We start from the raw sequence: 21,956 nt of genomic DNA, 5'->3' as shown, positions 1-21,956 counted from the left end.
TGGACATACTTGAAAAGTGGAAATATGAGAATCTAATGAGGTTTAACAAGGCCAAGTGTAAGGTGTTGCACTTGGCTTGAGGCAATCCTGTATTCAAGTACAGACTGGGAGGATTCACTGAGAGCAGCCCTGTGGAGAAGGACTTGGGAGTCTTGATATGCAAAAAGCTAGACATGAACAAGTAGTGTGTGCTTTCAGCCTTGTAGGCCAGCAGTAATCTTGGCTGCAGCAGAAGAGAGATGGCCAGTAGAGGGGGATGATGGCTGTCCCCTTCGATTCTGCCCTTGTGAGGTCTCTCCTGGAGTATCATGTCCAAGCCTGAAGCCCCTATGCAGGAAGGACACAGAACCGTTAGAGTGGATACAGAGAAGGATCACAAAGATGATCAGAGAGCTGCAGCATATCTTCTATGACGAAAAGGTGAGGGAGTTGGACTAGTTCAGCTTATTCCAGGGATATCTCATTGCAGCCGGAAGCCGGAAGTACTTGAAAGCAATGGGCCAGGAGTGTGCCCAACTTTTAGCATGTTCTGAGAGTAATAAGACAAGGAGGAGTGGCTTCAAACTGAAAGAGGGTAGATGTAGGTTAGATAGTAGGAATAAATTATTAATTCAGAGAGTGGTGAGGCACTATAAGAGGTTGCCAAGAGTAGCTGTAACTGCCCCACCTCTGCAGGCATTCAAGGCCAGGTTGGATGGAGTCCTGGACAGCCTGATCTGGTGGGTGGCAACTCTCCCCATGGCAGGGAGGCTGGAACTAGGTGATCTTTAAGGGTCTCTCCAACATAAAGAATTCTGTGATTCAACAACTTTAATTACTCTGCTGCTAAGTGATTATGGAATCTGTGGGGATAATTACAAAAATTCAGTACTTTAAGGAAAGCAATATCAATTAAACTAAAGTATGATTAAACTTAATTTAATAAATTAAAAAAAAAATTAAGCTATGGAAAAAAATTGAAGAAGGATCTTGCTCTTAGCTTTATCTTTTTCTAGATACTAATTAGCAGTGTATTTCTTTTAAGGCAACTAATACAAATTTTCCCTCTGTGGAGATTGAATTAGCCTCACTTGCAAAACAAAGTGTTAAGTAATTTATTACTATTCAGATTGCTGGATGAAGATAAAAAAGTTATTGCTCATGACAGATGATTGGCTAATGCTATTTTAATTATCATTTATCTAGAACTGAATCTTACCGTATACCAAAACATACTTTTAAAATAAATAATAGGATTACTCAGTATTGTGAAATATAACTTAATAAGAATGGGACTTTCAAATATCTGACAAACAAAAGGAATGCACCAAGAGAATAATGAACTCATGGTGTATATGGAAAACTCAGATAAAATTTGAACCATGCAAAAAATATTTTACTGTTATTATTTCAGAATGGTATTGCCAATGATTGTCTCAGTATCTGGAGTTTGATGTCAACCATTGATTTTGTTTTAAATTCCATAAATAAAAGAGAGGAATATAGGTTATGAAGACAAAATAGCTGGAGTAATCTCTGCAGCTTGAAATAACATCTGTAGTGTTTTATTTAGTGAACTAGTGAAACATAACCCACATAAAAGTGCCTAGTCTTCACTGTAAGTGAACGTTCACTGTAATTGTGAGTTACTGAAAATAATGGAGCTATGTTGATTGATATTATCTGAGTCAGGCATATTATCTTTACCATTACAAAAATTGGATATTTAACAGACCATGAGGGTTAAAATGCTTATGGTTGCATTCACCAACACTAGCTGGATGTAATTTGTTAAAACCTAAAGCTTATATTGCTGGAAGAAATGAGATTCTTATGTGCAGCTTATGATGATGGACTTTCATATTTTGGATGACAAGTAGAAGTCCGTTTTGTATCAGCTCTATCTTATGTGCTAAACTAAATAAAAGTTCTTTATCAACGAGCTTGCGTTAGGTTTTATTTCCACAGGAAAACATAGTTGCATCTGATTTACATCAATTAATACCAGTAGTGTTTTTTTCATATAATTTTATAATTTCTTATGGATTCTTGCTGTTCTGTGTCTCAGATATTTGGCTAATAAAACATGACACCTGAAGTCTGGATAACTGTTGTAATCCCTTATTCCAGTGTATAAAACTGAACAAACTGATAGCTGAAGAACTCAAAAAAAAAAGAATGTTTACCTGAATAGAAAACAATTTTCCACTCTATAGTCTGTAGAAGCTCATTTCCTGGCACTGACCTTTAATGGCTTTTCAAGCTACTGTTCACAGCAATAAAAAAAAAAATAAAAAAAAAAAAAAAAACCATGAAGAAAAATCATTACAATCATATGGCTTTTCATGTGTTCTAGAGTGGAGTTTATGAATGAATACTGTGTTTTCATACTCTGAACAAACAGATGTGTGTTTTCCAATTTCAAACTTTCTGACTATTTTGAATATATACCAAAGAGTTTTTATCAGTATGTCCTGTAGAAAAGATGAACATTCATCTTCACAAATATCTTTTATTCCAGATCCAGCTTCACTTCAGGGGGAGAGTATGCTTTGTTAACTGGCCATGTATTTTACACTCTCACTGCTGTCCTTCAAGGAACTCTGACATGAAATTCCTACTTCTTTGGTCTCATGCGTTTATGACAAGAGAAGCTGAGCTGATGCAAGATGGAAGTATCTGAGTACAAGCAACAGTAGATTCTTCAGAATTCTATTTATGCTTTAAACTAAAATCTATTAACCTAAACAAATGGAGACAGAAGAGGATACAGGGGGTACAAATCAATTAGTACAAAGGCTTCTCTTGAGCAACAGATGACTGGGGCTTCCAAGATAGGAGAACCTGAAAGCTTATGATATCTGATAGTTATAGAAAGAATTATCACAGAATCATAGCAGTATATGAAAATTTCCTCTTCCAGGGATTGGAACATCTGTCTGCTAACCTGGCATGTTATCACAGGTGATCTGCTGACTGCCAGGTAATCAGAACTGCGATATTGGAGGGATGTTATCATGATTTTTCTGAGTCTGTGGTTCAGATCCCTTGCTGGTCAACATCTTTTACCTACTAGGAAGGAAGAACTTGTAGCAGATGAGACAAACAGTGAATATAGCAACCATGAAACAGTGGAGTTCAATGTCTTAAGGGTTAAGATGAATGAGAGTACCAGAATACAGATCCTGAACTTCTGGAATTATTCCTTGTGGTATTTATGGAATTGGTGTGGTAAAATTTCCATGCTCTTTTAGTGATTTTTAGTGCTAAGAAAAAAGGCAATGAGCACAAACTGGAACAGAAGACATTCCATCCAAACATAAGGAACATTTCTTTAATGCATAAGCAATGAAGCACTGAAATAGTTTGCCTAGAGATACTGTAGAGTCTCCATTCTTGGAGATCCTCAAAAGATTCCTGGACAACATGCTCTGGGTGTCCTTGCTTGAGCTGGAAGTTGGACCATATCATCCCAGAGGCCCTTCCTTGCAACCATAACCATTCTTTTATTCTGTAAGTCTCATGAGAAAGAATACAGAAGGATAAAAAACGATTTGGCAGGTGTTGAAGATAACACCTTTCAATCACAAAAACTAACCTGCTTGGTAGAAAATGACCACTGTAGCAAAATAGAAAGTTCCCAACAGAGTCAATAGAAAAGTAACGTACTGGATGCAAAAAAATGAAGAACAGCAAAGGAAAAATTTTGATGTACTGCAGGGCATACTGGATGGCAGTGGGAAAACCAAAAGTCAGATAAGTTGAAATGTTACAAAAGAGGTAAAAAGCAACAAAAAGAGGATTTGCTCTTAGTTAATACTAAAAGAAAAAATGCTAAACAAAGAAAATGTGGTCTTGTTCTTGTAAATAACTAGTAGGGGACAACAGGTCCTATCCTGGGATACATATCATTCAGTATCTCTACCAGTGACTTAGAGGAGGGGACAGAAGTCATTTACAACAGATTTACAGACAATATCAGGGAAGACCAGATGCTATGCTTGAGAGTTGGGTTGCAGATTAGTAGGACTTGGACAGTGGTGAGGAAGAAGTCAGGATTATCACAGAGAACTGTGCATGATCTAGGCTGAGCTGTGTCTCAGGAAAGCTGAAGTAATATCAGGGAGCTGGTCCTGAGCCATAGACATCAAGCTCAGTGGGTGCCAGCCATGTGATCAAATAGCAATAAGAACCAATAGAGAGCAGAGCAGCATGAGCATAATGTGGCCACATGCACCAGGCAACATTTGTACTCAACATTTGTAAGGCATATAATTAGAACAAATTCAGAAGTGGTCATCAAGACCCTTGCCCCATTAGAGAAGCTGTGGGATTATAGCTGTTTCAGATGTGGACAGCTTTGGAGGCACCTAACAGCAGCCTGCAAAAGGTGACTCACAAAAAAAAAAAAAAAAAAAAAACAACAAGGGAATGTTTACAGAAAGACTTTGCCGTGCTTTACCATGGTACTGATGGCAGGACAAGAGCTAGTGGTCGCAGTCTTAAGCAGGAAAGGTTCTGATTTAACTTAAGGAAAAATAACAGGCACCACATGATGGAAGAGACCAGCAATGGAACAGCAGCACTGAGTGGCTGAGTTTTGGGGTTTTTAATATCCAGTTGCATACAGACAAGCAATCTTTTTTGTATTCTATGTCAACCTTGCTTTGAACAAGAGATTGGATTAATGATATCAAGTTCTTTATGACCTGGGAAATCCTGTCATTCTAATTCTGCTTTCTTGGACTTTGGCAACTAATATCTAAATAGCCTCTTCTTCTCCTGTAATTCTTCCTATTAAAAAAATAAAAAATAATAAAAAAAAAAAATTAAAAAAATCATTGGTAATATCAAAGGAAGGAAAAAAAATGTGAAATTTTATGGTCAGGAAAGATCATCTTGACCTATAATGTCTGGATAAAGAGGTGTCAGAATTGCAAATTGGACATTAGAAGAACAAGAAAAATGAAACAGAACATTGAAAGAAATAGAGATGAAAAAGAACATAAAGAACAGATAATTTGAACAGAAGAGAACAACAAGAGAAATAGAGCCAAAGGTCTGAGTTTAATCATGCTTGGTACTGTGCTTTCTTAATCTTTGTTTAAAGTTGGCTGTGCTACAGAAACACTGCACTGCATGTAGATTACTAAGCACATCTGATATTACTCTGGCACTGATCAGAGAGAAGTCAGAGCCTATTAAGAGTGGAGTTACCTTGACAAGATCAGGGAGTGCCAAGGAAGAGGAGACAGAAAGGCCTAAATGCCCCACAGTCTGACAGAGGAAAAGTGTTATTCAGGACACATTCCATGATAAGAAATAAAAAGAAACCCAGAAACCATAGACAAGTGCTTTCAACAGAGAGAAAAAAAAATACAAACAAAAACCTCTAGAGATAAAAATAGAGTTGTGGTAACAGAAAAGAAAGGATGATGCACTGGAAAGAATGAAGGAGAAAGAGAAAACCTAGAAGAATACAGGAAAAACAATACATTTAAAGTGAATAGGCTAACGTGAAGGCTGAAAAAGAAGTGCTTGTGATCAAAAAAAAAAGCACCAATTATAGCACCTCTACTATACATTGACAGCTTCTTAGTGTTATGGCTGTATGTATAAAGGAAGTACTTAATTGTTGTTTTGTATGCATTTATCAGTGGACACTAACCAGTGCCATGTGTGGGAAAATCTGGCTCTGTGAACAGAGAGATTTCATTTTTCCATCTTAGTATTGAAGCTTCTGAGCCCAGACTTGACATTTGTTCATAAATGTATGCAGTTCATTTGAAAATGTCCTTTAGGGCTGTTATAGTTTTATCTCTGCTCTCAATCTCTGTGTGCAAAATCACCATTTCTTTGGAAACTCAGATGCTGGATCGCTTACATTTATATATTTTTTCATCCTTCTGCAACAGTTCTGTCATTAAACATGATATTTTTCAGGCATGTGATACGGTCAAATGCCTCCAATATTTGCAGAGTTCACTTCATATAAGAATTTGATTTGTTTAGCCAAAAAGAATAAATTAAAAAATTGATTTGTTATCCTGTTGCATGATCTTTCTGGTTTCATTACTATTATATCTGCAAGTTAGCAAAATAGCAAAGAATAAAATAAAACCAATTGAAAAAAAAAAAAAAGAAAAATCAGCTACCTGAGGATTCTATATTTTCTATTGTTTGTTTTTATTTATTTATGTATTTATTTATTTTACATACTACATTGATTTTATAATAAAAGCAGAATGTTTTAAACACCAGCAGAGGAACCCAAGGTCCAGGCTGTTGAGTTTTCATAACAGTAACATTCTGCTTCGCAAAAATCATTCTTCTCTGACTTAATACTATGTCTACCATTTTCTGAAACCTAGAAGAATTTTTCTTTAATCCATTGTTTATTCAGCCTCCATTAAATACAAACAGATTCAGAACAACCTTATAGTTAAACTACATCTATTCATGTGTTCATTTCTGAAATTTCATTTATCTTTTCCTAAAACTGAAATGTAAGGATTTTTTTTTCTTTTTTAACAATAATGTATTTTAAACAATCATATTTATAAGAAATCACATTAAAATTAATTATCCAAGAAACTTTAGCAGTGTCATCTCTCTGTAGAAGATACATACAAACTTGCTGTAATGCAGATAAAATAACCAGGGCATGTAATACAATGTATATCTTAAAATATGAAACTTTTCCTTCAAACATGAGCATCCAGTTGAGGATTATTAAAGCACAGACCATTAATATCTTTAACCAATTTGTGTTGCATGAGCTCATCATCTTCTCTGCATTTCTTTCACTTACCTAACTGTGCAATGTTACACTGTATTACTAACATTTGATGACACACATAAATAGGCAAGCAGGGCTTCTGAGGGATGTCACAGAATCACAGAATTGTAGGGGTTGGAAGGGACCTCCAGAGATCATCGAGTCCAACCCCCCTGCCAAAGCAGGTTCCCATGTCCTATAAAGCTCAAGAGTAAATATGGATCAGAGTTCCAAATTCTATCTGTATTGTTGTGTTTCAATCAGGCTTTGGACACAGAGATTGCCCTACAGAGATTGCCTTTGTGGGACACAAAGTTTGGAAGATAAAGGTGTCTGGAAGGAACAAAGGCTGGTAAGGCAGACAGGGTAATGTTTTATCCCAACAAAGAGCCATAGCATTGTGGCAGCAAGTCACGTTGCAAGTCCATTGTAGCAAGAATGATCCAAGACCAAGTTAGGAAATCATGTCCTTGGGTCCAGATCTGGACATCAGACATCTGCATCACACACAGGAAAGATGGCAAATCAAGTTTCTATGTTCTCATCAGTGGTAGAGTTCAGTGTGTTTTCAGTCAGTTCTCATCAGTGGTTTTCATCTCAGTGTGCAACTTATCTCATTCACCACGTGAAGGGGAACATAAGCCACAGAACTGACATAATACGGGGTACTACTCACTGATTTGTCATAAACATTTCAGAGGATGGTTCCTCCATCTTTACTGGAAAAAATCATTTTTTATTTTTGCATTCTATTAAGCACAGGAGAAGATCTAGTCTTAAATTGCTAGTTGTTTTTGTTTTTTGTTTTTTTTTTTGTTTGTTTAAGATTGATTTGTTCTGGGTGGTTTGTTGTTTTTTTATTGTAGTGTATGGTGAAGTAGTGGTTGAAATGACCTTGTTTGTTTAAATTAGAATGTGAAAGCCCCACTTAGTCAGAAAGAAAGAAAAATGCCTTCCTATGTTTTTCACTGTAAACATCACCACTTATGACAGATCTCAAAAAATACAGGCATTTTCAGGTTGACATAAAGGTCTTGGAGTACTACATGATCCATCAAAAAATCTTAACGTTGGCACGCCTGTCATCTCTGAAAATTCTTTTCCATGAAAAATACAAGTTTACTTTTAAAACAATTGACAGAAATATCTTTCTTTTTTTTTTTTTTTTTTTTTTCCAGTACTCTTCTACTGACATCTTAACTGGACTACCTATGAACCCTGTTTAATTTATGCACAGCAATACAAAAAGAGAGAAATATCTTTGTTTACAATAGTACTAACTTCTTTATTAAACAATCACAGAATCTCAGAATTGCTGGGGTTGGAAAGGACCTCAACAGATCTTTCAGTCCAACTCCCTGCTAAAGCAGATACCCTACAATAGGTCACACAGATAGGCATCCAGATGGGTCTTGAATACCTCCATAGAAGGAAACTCCACAGCCTCTCTGGGGAACCTGTTCCAGTGCTCCATCACCTTTTAACATAAAGAAGTTCTTCCACATATCTGAATGGAATTTCCTATGTTCAAATTTTAGGCCACTATACTTTGTCCTCTTGCTGTGCACCATCAAGAAGAGCCTGGTCTCACCCATTTGCCTTCTACTTCTCTTAAATTATTTATAAACATTAATCAGATATCCTCTCAATTTTCTTTTTCCAAGGCTGCATAGACTCAGGTTACTCACCCTTTTCTCATATGGGAGATGTTCCAGGCCCTTTATCATCTTTGTGATCCTCTATGATGTCATGGGTTGAAAAGGATCTGAAAGCCCACCCAGTTCCAACCTGATAACCTGGCTTGCCCAGGACCCCATCCAATCAGGCCTTGAACACCTCCAGAAATGGGACATCCACAACTTGTATGTGCGACCTGTTCATGTGTCTCACCATCCTCAGAGTAAAGAATATCTTCATAATATCCAATTTTCATTTTAGAGTTTGAAGCCACTTCCCTTTATCCTATCACAGTTAGACTGCGTAAAAAGTCAGTCGCCCTCCTCACTCTAAACTTTCTCAAGTACCAGAAGGCCACAATGAGGTCTCTGCAGAGTTTTCTCATCTTCAACCTAAGCAAGCCCAGCACAGATGTGATGCTCATCTGACTGTATCTCTGAATCTTTCTTTCTCCCTCTCCAAAAAATGGTAATAATGTTTCCCTTTTTCAAGTCCCCAGGGACTTTTCCTATGTGATGGATAATGGCTTGACATCTAATAAGCTATTAAAAGGGAAAGGGAGAAAGGGAGAAAGGGAGAAAGAAAAGAAAATGATAAAAAGGAAAAGAATAGGCTGTAACAGAAAACAAAACAAAGGGTAGAAAAGCGAAAAGTATCATGTAAGGGTTATCAGAGAATCCTTCCTGCAGATGGATAGTCAGTTAAAGATTTGGAGGCATGAAGAAACATCATAAAATCTTTGGTACTACACTGAATCAAGCTACAGAGTGTTTGATTACACACCAAATGTAATGCAAAAATGCAAAGTTCACTGCTGTCATGCACTGCTGATGGGCATGAATAAGCAATGCTCAGAAAAAAACTATTTTAGTGGCCTACCAGAGGTGGGTATACTCTCCTGTTTTTACTTCTGCAGAAGTAGATGTAAGCACTCAGTTTTCTGCTGAATGCATGTTATGCTGTAACTGAAATTCATTAATTTCACTGTTAATTTATTGTCCTGGTTGCAGTTAAGATGTATCTTGGCAAAAAATTCTTGCCTCACGGAAAACCATCTTTACTGATAAATAAAAAAGGAAATAATGGCTTGAGTGAGAATAATTTTGGCCCCTGCAAATATTACAGTGGTGTTTTGTTCAGTCTAGAGAGTGCTTTTCTCTTATTTTTTGTTTAACTATTTTACACAGCACCTGCTCAGAATTTAACATTTCAGAATACTCCAATATAATGATTGTGTTTTTATTTGATTATCAAAATAAATATTTAAACAGAAAACTGTAAGCTTAATGTGTTTCATTTTCTAAATAATGTCTCTTTGTCATTTATTTCAGTTTGATCTTAAAAAAAAACATTTGAAGTATTAAAAAAAAAAAAAGTCTGGTATACGCAGACTTCCCCAGTGCCCTTTGTATGTTTTCAAATGAACCTTTCTTTGCAAGTAATTAAAAAACAAAAAACAAAAAACCGTTCATAGTTGTTCTGTTTTGAATCAAGTACTTATCTCTGACCTTTGCTAAAACTTATAAAATCACAAGGAGATAAGCATGAAAGAAATCATGTGCTGTTCAAGTACTTAAAGTCCAGGGAAAGGCACTGAAGTAGAAAGGGAGATTAATAGGAGAGTGAGGCCAAGCCATGCTGTGTTGGTAGAACACGGATTAGCAGGCAGACTGCAACAGGAAAGAAATTAGCAGTGCTTATTTTGAGTTAGACACAGAGTTAGCCCCAGAACACAGAGAGATACAACAGGATCTCAGCAGAGAAGAGGTGCCAGAAAGACAGAAGAGGTACAATGCGTGGAGAATTGTAGCTTTATTTTCTAATGGAGCTGCCTTTAAGAACAGCAGGCAGATACAGAGGGATAACACTAGCTAGAAAGCAGAATACACTAGTTAAATGCAGGAGAGAAAAAATGTGAAATTAAAAAAAAAAAAAATTGAAAAATAGGTGTTTTAGACAAGTTTAAATATTTTGTGGTAGTGATGTAAATCTGGCTGGCAGATGTGCAACGTGAATGAACATTTAGGAACTGTTTAGAAGTCAATGTGTAAATATATCTCTGCAGGTTATTACTATCTTTCTCACAGATAATTAGAGAAGGAAATAACATTAGTAGAAATTGTTTTTTCTCATTAGGCCATCAAAGTACATATTTCAGAAGTACTTGCTGAGGTGAGAGGAATGGACTGAAGGTTTGTGTTGCTTATTTTCATTCTTTATCTGTTTTTCTCTTGGTGTAGAAGGAGCTGGGTGTCCTGTCACTGGAGAGGAGACGAAAGTGAGTACGGATCAAAGTTCTCAGAAGGAGCCAGCCCTGCTGAACCTGTTGCCATGCAGCTCCCCATGCTGCTGTTCCTTTTCCTGCCACTATTTCTTAACGTATTTGAACCAGCTGGAGCTCAGTTCCCTCGCCAGTGCACTACCATCGAGTCTCTGAGAAGTGGGATGTGTTGCCCAGACTATTTCCCTGTGTTTGGGCCTGGTACCGATCGGTGCGGAGTGTCTACAGGGAGAGGCCGGTGTGTGCAGGTGACAGTAGACTCGCGACCCCATGGCCCACAGTACATCCATGATGGGAGGGATGACCGCGAGCAATGGCCCATACGCTTCTTCAACCAAACCTGCAGGTGCAATGGTAATTTCTCTGGTTACAACTGTGGGTCATGTCGCCCTGGATGGACTGGACCTACGTGTAGCCAGCAAATCAATATAGGTAAGAACATCAGAAATATGAAAACTTCCTGTTGGCATCTTGATTTTAAATGCATCTAGATTATCTTTTTTTTCTTTAAAACATAAAATGTCCCTTATATTTATATAAAAATGTACTTTAGGTGTTATTAAGGCAGATGTTAAGTGAGCTGTCTAACTTGTGTTCAAAGTACCTACACTGACTACACAAAAGGAAGAAACAAAACCTGTAGTCAGAGCAAGATTAAGACCAATCCTACTATAGAACATATTCATCTTTAAAATTTTGTATTCTTTGGAATTATTTAGTAGTAAAATCATATGTATAAACATCTATGTGTGTTTGTGAGAATATCTAGGAATACATATCTATATATCCTGAACAATATCTTGTAAATATTTGAAGTGTGATAGCAGCACTTCTGATTCACAGTCTCATAATATATTTCCAGTCTACACACTTCAGCTAAATTTTTACTTACGTAGTTGCTACCAATATCTTTAAAAGCCTTAACACAAGACTGTAGGATATTCAGATGAAAGAGCATAGTGCCTGATGGAACTTCCTGAGCACTGCACATTTTCAGTTTAGTGCTGACTATCAGTAAACAGATGTTTCAAAAAAAAAGAAAAGAAAGAATAGATGATACTATGTCTTTTTCATAACTGAAAAGCATTATGAATGAACAACATTTTATTGTTTATTAGTGAAAGACTATAGATGATACTAAAATGCTGTAAAATTCATAACCCCTCAGATGAATGATGGATTCCAATGACATGAGAAACAACAGGTTCCTGACATAAAAGTGCAATGCCTCTTCCAGAATCAAAACTCAGCACTGCCATTATTTTCACCAAATAGGAAATACTCCATGAATGCGAGCACATGCTCCAGCAAGAGTTAACGAAGCTCAAATATTAATAATCATATTTCCAAAAAACATTTTATAGAGGGCTTAATGACTCATGCATTGAAGTGGCTAAGTCAAGTGGCACCCTCTGATTCTCTTAGGCCATTCCTATTAACAATGACAATAACTCTGAAAAGTAACAACAGCAATAACAAAATGTTAGCGCATGGAAACATAGAACAGTAAATCTGCTAAACTAAAAGCAACCATAGCTGAGGTAAGAATGTTTTTTACTTTATTTTTCTCTAAAATATTAAGCAAATCACATTTATCACGCATAACAATATAAATTTAAATATGAAAAATCAACTTATTATTATGTTTTATGCTTCTGTATGGAGACCATATCTTCTATCCATCCATAAACCTGGTCTCTGTTGCTTAGACATTAAAAATTTTGGATTATTTTGACATTTCTATATAAAATAGCTTTAAAATGCATTTTGGTGCCTTCATATCTTCTAAATCCATGCCTAAATTTAGGAATAGTCCAAAAATGTTATTGTGGAGGATCATACATGTATTTTGGAAAGTAATATGTTGAGACCCTGCTTGAAATCAATAACAAAAAATACCAGTTAGGGTATCCAAGTAGAAAAACGTGTTTCAGAATTCACAGTCCTTGGAGGAAATTCATGCTTCAGAACAGCATTTCTATAAACCTCAGTGAGGCTAAAGTACCCTTCACTGAAACAACTTCCTTTTACAAAGTAAATTACATTTATTTCGCAGCTTTTTTATTCATGCTGGAGACATACTGTTTCTTTTATCAATACAAACTCATTTGGCTATTATGGATTGCACAGTACATTTAATACTGAAAATGAGTGCACTGTGAAGAACAGCTTTGTTAATTTTTATCTCACTTTCAGTCTAAACATAGCATGAAATCTTCTCAGACCTGTGAGACTGCTTTGAAGGTGACTGTTCCTTTTCTGATACTCTGATATTTCAAAAAGTCAGCTGCTCTCCTTGTTTGTAATATTCTCAGTTTCTATGTGGATAAAAAACATTTAAAATACATAGGTTGCTCCACAGGTAATGCTTCCTATTTATTTCTGTGGAAACTACAGAGGCCACAAGGAGCACAATAACACTATTGGATGGAGCAGTAAAAGTAGGAGGTATTTTTTCCAGAAGAGCCCCCATTATTTTGGGGATATAATCACTAACATATCTACTTTTAACAGTAGTAGATAATGACATTCAAACGGGATGAATAAGATTTCAGACTATTTTCACTCAAATTCACCTTTCTGATAATATTTCCTATTTAATAGACTGATTTGCCCCAGCAAAATCTCAAGGAATGCTTGAAGAGAACGAGACTTACTCAGATTTATTAAGAACAAAATAAATTAGTCTTGTGAAATCAGACTTCAGTTTCCAAGTCTATGTTAACATTTTTTTTCTATATTCTCATAGTCAGAAGGAATCTTCTGGATCTTAGCACAGAAGAGAGAAGGCGATTTGTGAATGCTCTACACCAAGCCAAGGTGACAATCCACCCTGATATTGTCATTGCCACAAAGAGACGTGATGAAATATTTGGACCAGATGGCAACACACCACAGTTTGAAAATATCTCCATTTATAACTACTTTGTGTGGTCCCATTATTATTCTGTAAGGAAGACTTTCCTTGGTGCAGGGCAGCAGAGCTTTGAAAGAGTTGATTTCTCTCATGAAGGACCAGCTTTCGTCACATGGCATAGGTATCATCTGCTGCAGCTTGAGAGAGACATGCAGGTAAGGATGACAAAAACGTTGAGTCATGTGCTCTTACTGTGCATTGTATGGATGAATTTTTCATTCTCATATTGTCTCATAATAGACAAAAATTATAGCAGCTTTTACCATACATTGAAAGTTTGCTACAGTATCAGTATTAAAAAAGTTATACTAAACTTACTGGAATGTATTTAAGTTTTAGATAGACATTATAAAAATGCTAGTAGTAATAATATTTCAATTCAAGTAATAACAAAAACACATGTTATCTAAAACTCAATATAAAAGTGGATACATATTCCAGACTAGCCCATAGAAAGCATTTAACTGGACCAAAAAAGGTAATTGCTAGTTTTGTACCAAAATCGTGATTCTTGACTAACTTAAACTAATCAAAGCAGCAGAAATTCTAAAGAAAAGTATTGCAGAGATTCAGAATCACATTATTTCTATAATTTATGCAACAGGTTAGACACATTAATGTTTTGTGAAACTCTTTCATAAATAAGTGGTTCTCTTGCTTTTCTTTCTTTGTGTAGAATTATTCATAAAAATAATATTTGATTGACTGTCATTCTTTTTAAGGAAGAGAAAATTGAGTTTTCAAGGTTGTTGCCAATTCTGCAATTGGCTTATTTTTTCAATGTTCTACAAACATCACTGCCATTGTCAGGCCTTTAAAATATATGGAAAAAAAATGGGGTATGAATATTAAGTGTTTCTTACTATTAGCAACACGTTTCATGGAAGTGGGGGATTTTATGAGAGGGATTTGGGACTCAGTTCAATGGGCTAAAAATTTGTTTTGGTGAACAGGCAAAGGTATCAAAGTGAAAAGCTACTGAAAGCTTTTCCATAAATTTCCTTGCATTTTCTCCTTTCCATGAAGCAGGACTCTGGTTCTTTTTAAGATATATTTAATGGATTTTGAATATTCCTCTAGCGATCTGTATCATGGATGCCTGTAGCAGAGATTTACTAGTGCCACACTTATATGTTTTAGAATATGCTACAGGATCCCACTTTTGGCCTTCCCTACTGGAACTTTGCAACAGGACAAAACACCTGTGATATCTGCTCAGATGACTTGATGGGGGCTAGAAGCAATTTTGATGTATCTCTGATCAGTCAGAATTCAATCTTCTCTCAGTGGCGTGTCCTGTGTGAAAGCATAGAAGACTATGATAGCTTGGGAACCATTTGTAACAGTAAGTATGACTAGTGAAAGGTGCTTCAGATGTTTATTATTCCTTTAATAATAAGATTTTACATGGCAATGGATCTTTCCAGCTACAAATTTTAAAGAAAGACTTTAGTCTTTTTTGTCCTTCTTCAAAAGACTCTTCTTTTGAAGTCTTTTGAATATTTTTGATTCAAGATTCATGCATCAGTCTTCTGACATAGTAGTTATCACCTATATTTCACTGAGGCACTGAATAGCTTGTAACAGAGAAAGAATCAAATTCTTTGACTCCACTTCTTAAGACATTACAGGACCATAGAATCATTTGAGTTGGAAGAGACCATTAAAGGTCATCTTTTCCTAATCCCCTGTGATGAATAGGGGTATTTACAGCTAGAGCAGGTTGCTCAGAGCTCTGTACAGCCTGACTTTGAATGTCTCCAGGAGCGGAGCATCCACCAACTCTCTGGGCAACTAACATTTTCCTGTGCTTCTCTGTGCTTCTCTATCCTTATCGTAAGAAACTTTTTCCTTATATCCAGTCTAAATCTTTCCCATTTTAGACTGAAAGCTTTTCCTCTTGTCCTATCACAAGAAGCCCTGCTAATGATTCTGTCCCCTTCTTTCTTATAGCCTTCCCTTCAGATACTGAAAGGCTGCTATCCAGCCACCTTGGAGCCTTCTCTTCTATAGGCTAAACAGCCCCAGCTCTCTCAGGCTGTACTTGTAGGAGAAGTGTTCCTTCTTAAGCAGTGCCTCCTTAAATCTTGTGCCATGTATAATTTGAAATGGCAGTATCATGTTTTAGCTGAAGCTTAAGCTTTCTTCTTACTTTTCCACTTACAACCTTCAAGGTTTATATTTCTAACGAGAAAAAATATGTAAATACATATGTTAGCTATGTGGAGTGTATTTTGTATAGGAGGTGTACAGAATCCTATTATACATCTCAGCTACAAGAGCTAAAAATTCTGTATCTGCATGGAAATAGAGTATTATATAGTACATAATTATTATTACTAATTAGTAATACTGAATTCAATGCCTACCTAGTTATCTATATTTTTTTCCCCAGTTACTTTACCAAGATGTCTTCAAAATATTGTTCTAGATCTCATCAAGGGATCATATGAAAAATTATGGGAAATTTTCCCCAAACACTTGTAGAACCACAAATTTCAGTAAGAGGCATCTAGATGCTTTCTGAAATCAGTTGTGCAAAGGATTAACACACAGATTAGCACATAGAACTTTATGAGGATTCAGGTTATTTTCCTGAATGAAGGATCTGACTTTTTGTATAGTTTAAAAGTCATTTATGTGATCTTTTTTTTTTTTCTTTTCTTCCCCCCCCTCCATCCCCCCAGTTCAGTCATTAGGAGGATGCATTCTCTGGTCTAGTATTCTACATCATTTTTGTTTTCTCACTTCTCTCCACCCCCAGGCACTGAAGGTGGTCCCATCCGCAGAAATCCTGCTGGAAATGTTGCACGGCCCATGGTACAACGTCTCCCAGAGCCTGAGGATGTTGCTCTGTGTTTGGAAGTTGGTATATTTGACACTCCTCCTTTTTACTCCAACTCCACAGACAGTTTCCGTAACACAGTAGAAGGTGAGCAGTGCAAACAAAAAGACTTGGTACAGCTCCAAATACATCAAGGTAGCAGACTCAGCATTTTTCCTGTTGAAAGTGAGCTTGGAGACAGTTTACAGGGTACTAAGAATACACTGTTCTTAGAAATAAGTATTAGCTTGTTAACAGAAATAACTCTGGATTAATTACTGGATAATTACTCTAAGTAAATTGATAGTGTATGTCAGTTCTTCAAGTGTATAAAATCCCTAAAACTGTTTCACAGATATACTTAGTAGAATCTAGCAAAGATCCATCCTGAGTACAATTCTCCTAGTAAAAAGTTTCTGTAAAGGAAAACAGACAGTCTTTGAGCACAAAAAGATGCAGAAGCTTTATCATCCTTAAGCAACTCAAATGTGCTCACAGAAGCTATTCTTGTAAATTAATTATAACAAACAAAGGAAAGAAAAAGCCTTGGTAGTATATGTTGGAATTACATTGAAGTCGTAACAGTTGAGGACTCCTTGATTAACTGCTGGACATGCTGCAATTTGCTTGTCCTTCTCTCTCAGCCATATAGTTTTGTCCTTCTTTCTCAAACTCTGCACTTTAAATTTTCAGTCACTGGGTATGAATACATTTATCACCCTCAGCAAGTTTGCTGATGACACCAAGCTGAGTGGTGCAGTTGACATTGTGGAAGGAAGGGATGCCATTCAGAGGGACCTCAACAGACTTTAAAGGTGGACCCAGGTGAATCTAATCAGGTTCAACACAGCAAAGTGCAAGGTTGTGCACTTGGGCCAGAGGAATCACAGGCAGTCACAGGCATATATACAGACTGGAAGGAGTGGTCCTTGAGAGCAGCCCTGCAGAGAAGGACCTGGGGGTCCTGATGGATGAAAAGCTTAACATGAGCCAGCAGTGGGCTCTTGCAGCTTGGAAAGAAAACGGTATCCTGGGTTGTATCAGAAGAGGGGTGGTCAGCATGGACAGGGAGGTGCTTGTCCCCCATCTGGAGTACTGCTTCCAGGTCTGGAGGCCCAATACAAGAAAGACAGAGCTGCTGGAGAGGGTGCAGAGGAAGGCCACGAAGATGACCGGGGAACTGGAGCACCTCTCCTATGAAGACAGGCTGAGGGAGCTGGGCTTGTTCAGCCTGGAGAAGAGAAGGCTGCGGAGTGATCTAATTGCAGCCTTTCGGTACCTAAAGGGAGCCTACAAACAGGAGGGGAATCAACTCTTTGAAACTGTAGTTAATAGCAGGACAAGGGGAATGGTTTTAAGTTGAGGGAGGGCAGATTTAGGTTGTCAGGGGGAAATTCTTTACTATGAGAGTGGTGAGGTGCTGGAACAGGCTGCCTAGGCAGGCTGTGGATGCCCCGTCCCTGGAGGTGTTCAAAGGCAGATTGGAGGGGGTCCTGGGCAGCCTGTTCTAGTATTAAATGTGGAGGTTGGTGGCCCTTGCTGTGGTGGGGGGAATTGGAGATTCATGATACTTGAGGTTCCTTCCAACCCAGGCCATCCTGTGACTCCATTCTGTGATATCCCAGCATAGAAACCAGTCTAAAGATCTGAGACACATTATTCAACCAGCATCTTGGTGTTTTCTTCTGCACTTTAATAATCCAGAGTTTTTAAATGGAAAGACTTATGCAAGGAATTTTGAAATTTATGAGAAGAGTTATGAAATGACAGTTCAGATCACTGTCTAATACAAACATACTAATATTCTGACACTCCTGAAGAACACCATTCATACGACAGAGTAGGATCTGCTCCATTTTCTTGCTCTTGGAGAACAAAAACAAGTATCCGTATCAAGCTTTTAAGTATATATAAAAGTTTGGGATACTTATCACATCTGGAAAATGTGCTATCATGGCTTCATCCAATTTATTGATCTGCCTCCGAATTTACTGAACTTCTTGAATACTGGAAAGTTTTTCAGAATGCTTCAGATCTTGACCTATGGCATTGGAGTTATCAGGTGGTTGATACCAACAGTGTTTTGTAGGGCACTTCTTTGAAAAAAAATCCAGCATGTGAAACTCTCTGAGATATGCTAGCATAATACAAGGCAATGATTGGTAAAAGCATGACACTTGGAAAATTTCAATAGAAGTTAACATCTTAAAAATTAATCCTGCAATTGAAAGTTATTTCACTTACACTAAGAGATGTTTAGATTCAAAATATAAAACTTAATTTTCATGTTATTATGTGCTTTATTTTTGCTGTTTTTACTTTAGATCCTATCAGCCTTTCACTCCACATTCTCAGCATTCTTTCTTGAAGCATATTTGAAAGTTGCACATGGGAATTACGCTTGGGAATTATGCATCCTAGGGACATTTCTCAAATGCCAGTAGTTAGAGAATAAGCTACTCATTTATGTCAAACAAGGCAGCACAACAAATGAAAGCCTTTCAGAGAAAAAATAATATCCAGTTGGGACTGCATCTTCCAAACAAAATGTTCACTGGAATTTTTTGTGTTCTTTGTTTGCATATTCAGGGTACAGTGATCCTTCAGGAAAATATGACCCAGCAGTTCGAAGCCTTCACAACCTGGCTCACCTATTTTTGAATGGAACAGGAGGGCAAACACATTTATCACCAAATGATCCCATTTTTGTCCTCCTGCACACCTTTACAGATGCTGTTTTTGATGAGTGGCTCAGAAGATATTCAGCTGGTAAGATGCGCTATGGATGGAGATGGGAGGAATGTCTGTCTTTGTAGTCACGAGATGTGAGGAGCTTCCAGTGGGACAGCAAAATGTCTCCAAGCTCAGGAGAGAAGATTAGAATTCTAGCAGTTAATAAATTTAATGAAGATAGAGTAATAGCAAGTAAGCTTGCTTTCTCACCCTCTGACATCCATTTTCAAATCACTGTCTGTGAAAGGACTTGAACACAGATGCCAGGCATAATTCAAGAAAATAAAGTGTGCAAAAGCATGATGTCTGACAGTGTAACTATCTAAGTTCAATGCACTGTGAATATTCCCTTACTGTTACGGGTAAATATTTATGTTTCCTCCTGACAAAAAAAAAATCAGTTGCCTTGTACATCCTCGCCATTGATTCTGACTACATTTTTTATTCACTACTAGAACTCCAGAACCATAATAATATCTATAGCTATTCCTCTTTAGATATTTCATATCTAAATTATGATAACTGGTGTAACTGTTGCTGCCTATTCTCCTGTGACTCTGAAATACAAAAAGAAAGGGAATAAAGGAGAAAGTGAATGAAAGTGAGGAAGGAAAAAGGAAGAAGGAAGTGCAAGGAAGGATGGAAGGAAAGAAGGAAGCAAAAATGAAAAGAAGGAAAGAAAGAGGTTGGCATCAGTGAACTGGGGAGAGAATTCTATGTTACTCAAACATCTGTGCTCTGGTCTGTACAAAGAAGCAACTGTATTACTCTTAAACAATCCAGCCCCCTCTGCCTTCTACAGAAGATGGTTGCTGTTGAACAACTGAGGCTTCTTTGTGCAGCATTCACAACCTACAGCATGGGCTTTTCCATGCCAACTCTCAGAGAAAAAACTGTATGTCTTTGTGGTACTTACATGACATCACAAGCTTTTTCATTGTATTACTGAATGGAAATTTGGCTTGTGGGTTTGTTTTGTTTTGTTTTGTTTTCAGCTGACCTTTTCCTGACTTACCATAAAATTCCAGAAAACTTCCACTGGAAATCATATCAGCTGTCCATCTGAAATGCTCAAGATCTTTGACGCAGTTGCAGTGTTAGATCACAGCAAAAAAGGTTTCCTTGTCCTCATGTTTGTACTCCTCCTTGCTCAAGCAGAAAGAAATGAGATGTCTACCACAGGCTTAATTCTCAGCAATTTACTGGGGGGGGGACAGGAGAGGAGAAGGAAGAAGCTTCTCAAGTGCCCTGAGTCACTATTAAAAAAACCTGAAATCTTTCAAATGACATAATGATTTCAATTTTATTTACAGAAGTGTGATTTAAATTTCTAATTTAGATATCTCTACATATCCCCTGGAGAATGCCCCTATTGGACATAACCGGGAGTACAACATGGTGCCTTTCTGGCCTCCAGTTACGAATAATGAAATGTTTGTTACTGCACCAGAAAACCTGGGATACAGCTATGACATTGAGTGGCCAGGTAAACTATCCAATCTATGTGTTAACTCTTTTTCTCCCACCACGTTTTTCTCCTTTGAAGCTTACATATCATACAAAAAATCTGAACAAAATTTGTTCAAATTATATAATATTTGATGATTTTGTAAAGGCCTATTTCTCTTTGCTCTTCTGATCTTCCAAATCAGTTGCATTTGAGATTTAGTACGAATTCATAGCTAGCCATTGCAAACAGCTCTCCCTACCCAACAGAGTTCTTGAGGAAGTTATTTGTATGTATTATTTGCACTTTGTCGTTATTCCTGTATCATGTGTCTTCCTTCAGACACATGATGTTTCACTCTCTTACTTGAGAGAGTGCAAGCCAGATAGCAGAAGAGACATCCAGGCCCATTTGTCACATTTTGGAACAAATAACCAAACAAAACTTCAGCTACTTCTAATTCAAAATTCAGTAAATCATGACAGATATTGAGCTTTGGCCTGTCCCTTTAATAGCATTTACTTTTAATAAATTTTTCTTATGCTTTCCTTCCTCTAGGTCGGGCTCTTCGTGTAACAGAAATGATAACTATTGCAGTAGTGACTGCACTCATTCTTGTTGCAGTTATCTTTGCTGCTGCTGCATGCATTGTACGTGCCAAGAAGAACAGGAATGAGTTGCATCAGCCTCTTCTCACTGATCAGTATCAACACTATTCAGATGATTATGATGGCATATCAACACCGGGCCAGTCTGTCGTATGAAGAGATGACTGTGACTAAAACTGATTATTTTGTCATATTTTTAAATGTTTGTCATCCAACTGCTTTAAAATAAAGAGCATAAACTGTCAGCTGTCCTGATATATTTGTTTCAAGCTTTACCTCCACCCTCATCACACTCAGATGTCAATAAATCATCCTTTGAAATGCTAATTTTATGTTGACTTTAGTAGAATTTCTCTCATTCTTCAGGGCTCACATACAGGCTCTCTTCATGTACATTTCTGAAAAATATCTGGTAAAATTTAATAACACGCTGAAACTCAATGTAATTTGACTTTATTTAGCCTCTATATCTGGAATCTTTTGTGAAAGCATAAGGCAAAGTCAAGAATGGGACTGAGCAAGTGCAGAACTCAGTAGCAAAGGCACCTTGATTCAAAAGCACAATCCAAAACACAAGTCAGAACTTTCAGCTAAGTTAGCAGAAATATGCTTCTGTTGTGCTAGACATGGAGCTACAAGGGAATACCGAGAGGAAGGTTATGCCTGGAATCCATCATTCCTCTTGGAATATTCAGTGCTTCTGAGTGTCTTT

The 21,956-nt window shown here is 37.1% G+C and overlaps 1 protein-coding gene across 1 annotated transcript; it reads left to right on the top strand.

Annotated features, from left to right (window-relative positions):
* Nucleotides 1-10,056: 10,056 nt before the first annotated feature.
* On the top strand, nt 10,057-21,482 carry TYRP1 (tyrosinase related protein 1). The gene is made up of 8 exons (XM_052700701.1): nt 10,057-10,221; nt 10,675-11,147; nt 13,465-13,787; nt 14,773-14,977; nt 16,397-16,564; nt 19,046-19,225; nt 20,529-20,675; nt 21,195-21,482. The coding sequence occupies exons 2-8, from the start codon at nt 10,766-10,768 to the stop codon at nt 21,398-21,400; spliced, it is 1,611 nt and encodes a 536-aa protein (XP_052556661.1). The 5' UTR covers nt 10,057-10,221; nt 10,675-10,765; the 3' UTR covers nt 21,401-21,482.
* Nucleotides 21,483-21,956: the final 474 nt, after the last annotated feature.

Source organism: Tympanuchus pallidicinctus, unplaced genomic scaffold (genome assembly GCF_026119805.1).
Source record: "Tympanuchus pallidicinctus isolate F22 unplaced genomic scaffold, pur_lepc_1.0 scaffold4, whole genome shotgun sequence".
NCBI lineage: Eukaryota > Metazoa > Chordata > Aves > Galliformes > Phasianidae > Tympanuchus > Tympanuchus pallidicinctus.
Note: the sequence above shows the minus strand (reverse complement) of the source record. Positions and strands in the feature narration are given on the sequence as shown.